Source organism: Mus pahari, chromosome 11, assembly GCF_900095145.1.
Source record: "Mus pahari chromosome 11, PAHARI_EIJ_v1.1, whole genome shotgun sequence".
Lineage (NCBI taxonomy): Eukaryota > Metazoa > Chordata > Mammalia > Rodentia > Muridae > Mus > Mus pahari.
Window position 1 is genome coordinate 71,148,844 of NC_034600.1, and position 9,837 is coordinate 71,158,680.

The window sequence follows — 9,837 nt, forward strand, 5'->3', positions numbered from 1 at the left end:
AATAATAAAAAAAAAAATAAAATCCCAAAGAAATATAGGTGTGTGTGTATACAAGTACATATGTATATGTATATGTGTATGTGTATGTGTATGTGTATGTGTATGTATGTATGTATGTATATATCCCAAAGAAATATATGTGTGTATATACAAGTATATGAGTATATATACCTTATATCTTTATATATAAAATGTATCATTATATATAAAGAAATATATTTTTATTCATACACTTATTCATAATTAATCAAACAAAAAGTATATATTAGTAAAAAGTAGAAAACATGATAATCTATCTTGTAAGTCCTTCCTCTCCATGATTTTACTTAATAAAAATTATTTGTATAAAGAATCACATGAGGTTTGGAGAAAAAATTCAGTGGGTAAAGGGGTTTACAGTGTAAGCCTACTGAACTAAGTGTGATATCTGGAACTCACAAAGGATGGAAGGAAAGAACACATCAACCTTACACACACACACACACACACACACACACACACACACACACACACACTCCTACCTCATCTTGAAGTTTCTCAGGTTCCTTCTGCCAAGAGAATTATTTTAATCCCCTCTTACTTGCTATACCATGGATTTATAACCTGCAGCAGTTTATAGCCTTGGAGGAATGTTCTATGACTCTACCAGCAGCAGGTTTGAGCTCCAAGGTTAGTAACTGAGTGATCAAAAGAGTTTCTAACTACCAAGGAATAATAATAATAATAATAATAATAATAATAATAATAATAACCATTGATTGGGGAATTAACTTCAACAGCAAGGTTGAGATGAATAGATGCTTGTTTTTCATTTCCTTTTCCCTGGAAACAATGGAGAGGAATCCAGACTGTTCCTGAGGCTCCAGTCCTGCCACAGTCATTCTTAAGCATCAGGGTTCATAACTGTTTTGATTCAGCCAAGTGTTTGGGGACCAGGTTGACAGGAGAATGGAGGAGGATGTATAGTTTCTTGGCTAAATACAAATCCCCTGTGACTCTTTTGACACTAATGATCCCTCTGTTCACACCCCCTTTTCCCTGAAGGCAAAGCCTACTGTCATAGAATATGGGCAATGATGACCCCTTAAGCTTCTTTTCAAATCTAGTTTTGAATCACACATTTGAATTCCTCTGCCAGGGTTTTAAAATATTACTTTATGTTTGAAAGAACTATAGTCAAGGTTTTAAGCACACTAACTCAGTTTGCGCTTGTCAGGCATTCGGAGATCCCACTGGTGTCTGCTATATATTTTTCCCCCTCTGGAATTCAGCAAGGACTGATTGAGTTTTTACCATATGCCAGGAAATGGAATAGGAACAACATCCATGTAAAGGAAAAAGAGGACAGAGCTCAGACAGCCTGCGAACACACAGTAGGAACCATGGTGTTTCTACAAGGTATTGCAGTACAAGAGATTAACAATACAGATCTGTCCGACAGGAGCTGGAGATGATAGAAAGGCTGACAGATTTTGTTTAATAAGGAAACAGAGAAGAATCTGGCCTTCAAAGATCACTATGAGGAGATAGTCTCTTTTATGTTACCAGTCCATGTTTGCTGTAGACAAAGCAGGCAATGCTCATTTACTGCAACGGTGCTGAGTAGAGAAGAACACATTTAACCTGTATCCTTTTGGCAAAGGGTCTGCTTTCATGCCAATGAAAGCTGACTTCTGCATCAAGGTGGACCCCACAGCCTGGGTCTCTTCTCAGCCCTGGTGTGATCAGCCTTGAAGATCCAGGTTGACGGGGCTCCTCAGCCCTGGTGTGATCAGCTTTGAAGATTCAGGTTGACGGGGCTCCTCAGCCCTGGTGTGATCAGCCTTGAAGATCCAGGTTGACAGGGCTCCTCCCATCCACCTGTGGATTGTAGATGTCACAGAGCATGGAGACAATGCCATAGAACAGACATGATGTTTATGTAGTGTACTCTGAGGAACTCCATCAATCATTTATCTATCACTATTAGGGTCTTTAATAGTGTAATGTTCACTTCTTGATGTGTACAATTATCTCCATTAAGGGTGTGGTGGCTTTTTTAACAGCAGTACCTAGAAATTACCCAGTGTCTATACCAAGGCTTGTTTTCTTTATCATGGCAGAACTCATTGTAGTTACCAGGTTTCTCCTGCACAGGGCTCTCCTACCAGGGCTAATAGTGAATCTATGCTTGCTGTTGGTTATTAGAACCAGCACTGCACTCTCAGATTGGCTCTAGATAATTCTGAGAAGAGTAAGGTTTCTGTCATTCCCATTCCACAATAGGAAAATCAGCATATCTTTTGTGGCTAAAAGTGTGTTTTATATTGGCTACTTCTTTATATAATTTATTTTTGTATGGACATCACAATACACCCACTTATGGTTAGCACATTGTGGTTTACAGAGCCCTCATCTGACATCAATTTATAATAACTATTTTGTGATGGTGTATATAATGTTTGACTTTATTTCACTTTTGATGTCTGGCTATTTTGAATTTTTATGTTTTTGGCCTTCATGTATAGTTCAGTTCAACAACAGAAATGTTGTAGTCCATAGAGAAATAACTGACTTATCATTATTTCTTCAAGACACTTTTGAACAATATTCAACAAGGAGATACTTTTTCAGCAATGGCTTCTAAACTTATCTACATTTCTTTAAGCACTGGGAATGCAGCTAGGAGAGCGAATGGCATTTTACATTTTTTTTTTTATTATCATGATTGAGGGTGGACACAAGGATGAACACAGTATACTTTCAAAGATCAGAGGACAGCTCCATAGAATTTGTTCTCTCCTTCCACCTTTACGTGGGCCCTGAGGATTGAACTCAGGCGTCTGCAGCAAGCGTTCTACCCACTAAGCACCACTCCAGCCTTTCATGGGATTTTAGCAAAGTTTATTGCCATCAAGGATATGGTAGACTTCAGTTTCATTTTGAGTATTTTTAGACTTCCTACACAGTTCAGTTCAGCAATAGAAATCTTTTGACCATTTTGCACACGGACCTTCTAAAACAACAACACTACTGTGTTCACCAACTCCTGCCAAAAATAAAGGCATCAAAGCAAGGCCAACTGGAGCTAGTGCCTCCAAACTGCTCTACCATGTAAGGAATAGAGATATGCAAAGGTTCAGGTTGTTTTAGAGCCACTGACTCTTCAGGTTAATATACTTGTTTTTTTATTTTTATTTTATTTTTTAAAGTAGATTCTTCTCACACATATAATACATGCCAACCACAGTTTCCTCTCCCTCCACTCTTCCCAGTTCCCACAACTTACTTTTTCTCCAGATTCTTCTTTCCTGCTCTATCTCCCTTCCAAGATACAACAACCACACACACACACAGAGAGAGAGAGAGAGAGAGAGAGGGGGGGGGAGAGAGGAGAGAGAGGGAGAGAGCAAAAGCCCTCATACTGGATAGGGCAACACAGAAAGGCAACACAATGGGAGAAACGGTCCCAAGAGCTAAAAGCTACATCGCACACAAGGAGGACCTGGTACAGATGCCTGCAGGCCCTGTCTTTGCCACTTACAGTAATTGAACACATACATACTCATGCTTGTAAGTGTACACTGCACACTCACCCACACATACTGGGCTGGTGACATCTTGGCAAGGAGAGAAAAAAGGAGAATTGAAAAGGAGAAATCTTAGGGAACGTCAATGAAAATTCTCTTGGGGCAGATCTCTGTTGCACTTACCAGACGTTCCCAAGGGCATTTAGGTTGAGCAGAGCAGGAGTGTGCCCAGGGATGTCTCTTTTTGATGATTGAAATTCCTGGGAAAGGAGAGAGGCTAATAACTTATCCAATAACTAGGCAAAGTCTTCACACTCATGCCTTCCAAGACGGCTCTGAGGTCCTTCTCCCCAGGAAGTAGATAGGCATGGGCAGGGATGTGGGTTTTTGACCACTATTATTTTGGTATAGAATGTTCCATGAAGAGTCATGTGTTGAAATGAAGGTTTTTAGGTCCCGGTGGTATATTCAGAGGCAAGGCTCTGGGAATGTGATTGGATTTTAGGACTCAGACCTACTCAGTTCTTCACTATGAATTCATCACTTGATGGACATAATGAAAGGTGATAGAAACTCAGAAGTAGCACTCTGGATGCTACGAGGTCAGATGCTGTGTCCCTTCCAGCCCTCCATGCCCCACAGTGTGTTTCCCAAATTTAAGTGTAAATAAGTGGATCTATGCAGTCATTGACTGGAACTCCTGAAACTGAGAGCCAAACAATCATTTTCTTCATTAATTTGTCTTCCTTGGGGATTTTGTCATAGGACAGACAACATCTTAGCAATATTAGGCAGTATCATTGAAGCCCAGGGGTACTTAAAATAGCAACAAATTACATAATGTCTCTCAAATCACAACCTCCAGTATTTGATTTACTTAAGTTTTAAAGGACGATGATAATAGATTTTCTATAATATTGTGGTCAGGTTTTATGCCATAACAAAGTACTAGAGATTGGATGGTTCAAACAGAAAGAACTTATTTGTCATGGTTCTAGAGGTCAGATTATTCCAGGTACTGCTATACTTTATATCCCACAGAGCCTTTAGGACTGCCATCTTTGAGTTATTCTGTCACCTTGCCTTACCTGGACATGGGCAGTGGGAAAGAGGGAGACATGGAGGAGAGAGGGACAGAAAAAGATAAGTGTTTAGTCAAGGGGGTTGCAGTTAATAGCAGATGAAATTGATGTTTGACTATAAAACTTGAAAGCATCCCTCCACCCATCCCTTTCTCTTTTTGCTGGGTGGTGTTGGGTCCCGAACCCAGCTCACTGCAACATACCTAGACAAGTGTTCTACCACTGAAAAACATCTCCAGCCCTATTCTTTGTTACTTACAACACTTTGGGTGTAAAAGTAGATAGACAAAATTGTGGTTTGTGTATGTGTGTGTGTTTGTGTGTGTCTATGTATGTGTGTGTGTAAGTGTGTGCACATGGCCAGATATATGACCATGTGAGAATACGTGGACCTTGGTAATCTTCTTTACATCTCATACTGTTTCCAAGACAATTACAGATAACATAATATTTTAAAATTTGGGATTGATTTTTACTTACAAAATTTTTATGTCAATGAAACCAAAATCTGTTTATGCCTGCTTTGATTTCCTAGATAATTCTTTAACAAAATATAATTCCTTGAGTATCAATAATTTTTCAATTAAATACACTGGCAAGGAAAAAGAAAGCCTACACTCCCTCCACACTCCTTAGTTCTCATACTCTGTTGGCATGAGTGGCATTGAATATAACAAGTATCCTAAAGTAGTTAATATATATGTTTTATAAAAATTATCCCTGTAATCCCCTGCAAGGTTAATGGCTTGAGTGAAATATAAATCCAAGCTTCTTACTATGTGGCCTAAAATGTCAAGGCTACATTTGATCACCCATGGGAAACTACCACTGAGGCAGTTGTATCACTGATAAAGTTTTACCACTGATACGGTTCCCGAAGTTTGGCTTTTCTGCACAATGAGCTAGATTTGAATGAATCCTAAGTCTTGGTTTAAGTTTGTGCTGGTAATGTCTTCCTGTAGCCACCAGCTCCGGTAGCATTTTCCACAGCTGCATTGAAATTAAAGTAGAGAGAAGAAGTGCCTTGTGGGTAGCATGGGATACAGTCTGTTTAGGAGAATTTAATCTTCAGAAGGCAAGGGGTAACTCTGAAAGCTCATTGGGGGAAATAAAACAAGATTTACAACATTATTTATGACTCGATGCAATTGATAAGCAGTCCCTGAAGGTGGACAAACAAAAAGATTGTGTCTTCTGAAAACTGGGATTGTACAACCTATTTTTGCACATTGCAAGGTAGCAATTTTGAGGAAGTGATTCTAAGAATATATTCCTAGAAAGAGACCATACCTTCTAGTAAATGATCTGATTCTGGCCTTTCAAAGAAGTTTAATGGCAAAAGAGTAAAAGGCTGAAATTTGAGTGGTTTTCTGTGATGAAACCATCACACAGTCACCATCAGCCTACACTCACTCCGAATGAGCCTACCTCAGAATGCTTTATGAATGAGCGCTCCCATCACATAAGCTCACTATTGATTTTGTAATTAATAGTAATGTCTTATATTTACACAGTTACTACTGCAGAGGAAATCCAAGGACTGCAGTACTGAGGAATTATGATTTATGTCCTAACTCTCCTTCGCCATGCAAAACTTGAATGTTTCAAATGCATTTTAAGGAAGAAAAAGAAAGATTAAATCACTGGCCGTGATGAATTCTGAAAGCTTAATGATAGAAGCAGCAATTAGAACCTAGTCATCTTGACTTATAATTCTGGCAGCTCCCTGTAAACAAATGGTCAGTTGGATCAACCCCCTTCTTTCCTTTGTGAAAAAGAGCTTCAACATTAATTTTATGCTACTGTCTTGATTGACAGGGCACATTCCCCCTGTTATTTTGAGACATAGAAGACTTATCCTCAAAGATGTGTTTATTTAATCAGGTCACACATGTTTTTAGCAGACTGGTAAACATCTCTACAAGCTGTTAAGTCACATATACAGGAAACTGATCTTCTGCTAAGCAGGTAGTGCAAATAGACAAAATTCCGACTTCCTTTTTCAAGGGCTAGATATTCATCTCCTGCTTGGCAGTGTTTTAGCTGACGAATGTATAAAAGGGAAGGAGAGAGGACGAAAGAAAGGAAGGAAGAAAAACAGAAGGGCAGAAGGAAGGAAGCGAGAGAGGGGAAAAGGGAGAGAGAAAAGGGTGATGTCCTCAGGACAGGCAGGCCCCCAAGCCTCCCCCACGGAGCTGCTGATGAGTAGGCCTTTTCAATTGCTTATATTATTCAGCATTAAGATCACTGGGTCGGCTGTGCCACGATCTGTTACTATAATCCCCATCATCCTTCCTTTTGTGAGGGTTGGCTGTACCACATTCTGTTACTACAACCCTCATCATCCTTCCCTTTGTGAGGACTCATTTCCTTTTATATTCTACTTATGACTTCTTTTACAGGTTAGGGCAGCAACATCTTTGTTTTCCCCAAAGTTTTCAATTCATGTTAGATTATTAATAAATTATCTGTTACCATCTTGGGAAATTTGAATTTCTTGGGTGCAAAAACAAAAAACAAAAAACAAAAGCCAACCCATATACAGAATGATAGTTGAACATCTCTATCCCCATTTCCCTACTTGAACTGAAACTCAAAGCACATTTGCAGGTCCTCCTCCCCCAATGAGGCTCATTTATCCATTCTTTCCTTACTACTGAAACTTAGACGGTACCATTTTCACCATTCTATACACCGACCACCTATTTGTACTAAGAAAAATGTGCAGTAGTTTTCATTTCCTCATGCCTATAAGAAACTTTCATCTCTCCCCATTGCGGCTTTGATATTTGTGTTATGGCTGCATGGGATCCGTGGTAATTCACATGAGTTTGTTCTTTTATGTCATTGCTGTTGTCCACTAGAGCCACACTTTCTAATCTCCCACTCTTTCAAGGACAGATGTTCAGATTGCTTGTGGTAATTTTGCAGAGAACACTTTTAGTCACACTTCCCTGTGCTTTGGGGCAGCTGTGCCCCAAGGAGTTCAAGTGCCATGAAGAGGTGTTCATCCTCAAACCCATGGTCAGGCAATAATTGCACTCTCAGGCGTGCACCACTCCCATGCCATACACCACTGGATGAAGTGACTCTTCCTTGGCCACTCTACTGGCTGACTTCCAATGGCATTTAGCCCTCCTGGAAGACAAAAATCACAGCACCCCCCCCTTGTTCATTGGAAGCGTTGTCTCCTCCAGGACCTCCTTTTCTTCTGTGAAAGTCACAGGGTGACAATCTCTTGGAGTACCTGCTGAAATGTAAATACATGGGAAGTGTAAGCTCTCCATTGTGGGCATAGCACCCACAGTGGTGATGGCTCTACACTGCTGTGCCACATCTGATTGGTCATCCAGCAGTTTCTCATATCGCCTTGATTATTTCCCTGAGGGTATGCTTGAGAGCAATGTGACTATCAGCTTAAGAACAAGGACTCTGCAGCCAGCCCGGGTGGGTTTGACTCCTGGCTCTGCCACTTCCAGTTGTATGTTCCAGTGAGTTCTTTATAACATCCTTGTAGCTTGGCTCTCCTGCTTGCAAAATGAGAGAAGTGTTTACTTCATAAAGCTGTGGTGGGAATTAAATGAGGTAATATATACAAAGTTATCAAAGAGTTAAGGTGTTAAGTAAGTCCTATGTGGTTGCTGGAAGTAATATTCTATCTACTGTATGTCAGCTATTGTTTTACTATTGCTTTAAGAGCAATGGTTTTGAGGCGAATATCTACCTATTAGATTGTCAGCTCAGCCCCAGGACCTACCACCCATGGTATATAGTTGGCACAATGTTAAGCTTAAATATGAAGCTAGTGATTGAAAGCAATGTAGACACTTCACAGTGTACTATGACCTAGATGATGGAAAGGAGTTACATCAATGATAGTCAAACTCTTCACTTGCAAAACAATTGTCTTTTAAAAATGATACCTCTACCTAGCATGAGGTTGTTTGTCAGTAGCCACCCTATTACTCAGAATCCTGTGTTCTCTGATAATGATGCGGGATGGAGATGAAGCTATGTCTTACATTCCTGACCTTTATACAAAATCATGTTTCTAACTTCAAATTATCAACAGTCATTTTCTTTCCTTGAATTTTAGGTCTCATTGTGCATGAAGGAGCTGCTGTTTACAGAGTGTTTAAGCGATGGCGAGCTGTTAATTTGCACTGGGATGTGTTAAATTATGACAAAGCCACAGACATCGAAGAAAGCAGCCGAGGAGAGTCTTCCACAAGTAGGACTTTGTGGCTGCCATTGTCAGCTCTGAGGAACAGGAACTTGGTCCACCCAACGCAACTAACCTCACCACGGTTTCAGTGTGGCTATGTGCTATTACATCTATTCAATCGGATGAGGGCCCATGAAGATGTATCGGAAGATAACGGCTCTGGGGAAGTAGTGATGAGAGTGACGTCTGTGTGACAGATGTGTACAGCAGCAGAGTGTGGAACCCTGCATATTTCAGAATGTAATTGCAATGAATGGCAAAACCATAGCACTTCTAACTGTACATCCATGAACTTTTTAAAATCTATGCTTTTTATATGAACATTTGAATTGCAAATACATTTTTTCTGAAAAAAAAAGTGGCTCCTTGTTTGCTTTGTGACCTGTCACATCTTTTCAAAGTTAGTTACTGAAATTGTCATATGAGTCTTTTAACTTTACTTGGTAAAAGGACTAATGAAAGAAACCATTAAGACCTAAGGTATTTTTCTTGCTTATTTTAAATATATGTGTATCAAAATGTTTGCTTCATGTGCATTTCAGGCACAGCAAAGTGAGTTCAGAATGCTGCAGGCAGGTTCCAGAGAGCCACAGCCTCCAGGTACGCCACAAAACTTCCTGGGGGCATCTATCCACACCTTCTCTCAGTTAGAAAACTTGTAACGGCAAACATCTGTCCCAAGGATTGCAAATTCTAGGCATCATGGCTTGCTTTTCAATCAGCACAGGGCGTGTCATGGAGGAAGAAGGGCACTGTGAAAATGGTTAGGTTCCTGTCCATGTTAGGGAGACATGCAGAGCCCTGGACAGCTCCACTCACTAAATGCTTCAGGTACTATAATCACAAAGACACAAAAGACAGCCCCTTCACATCGGCACAGCCTAATACACTATCATCATTGCTTAGTGCATTGAATTATCTTAATCAGATTTTCCTCTTATAAAAGGCATATACCCCTCACTAACCATCTAAATGCTATTCCATTGGCTAAATGAAATTCTGAGGACGACCTTAACCTACA

The 9,837-nt window shown here is 40.0% G+C and overlaps 1 protein-coding gene across 2 annotated transcripts in view; it reads left to right on the forward strand.

Moving 5' to 3' along the window:
• March11 (membrane associated ring-CH-type finger 11) overlaps window positions 1–9,161 on the forward strand; it is a 98,254-nt gene extending 89,093 nt beyond the window's left edge. For both annotated transcript variants that reach the window (XM_021208668.1, XM_021208669.1), the window contains one exon: window positions 8,688–9,161. In XM_021208668.1, the coding sequence (XP_021064327.1) occupies window positions 8,688–9,010 (323 nt within the window). In that variant the 3' untranslated portion in view covers window positions 9,011–9,161. The remainder of the gene's footprint in view (window positions 1–8,687) is intronic.
• Window positions 9,162–9,837: the final 676 nt, after the last annotated feature.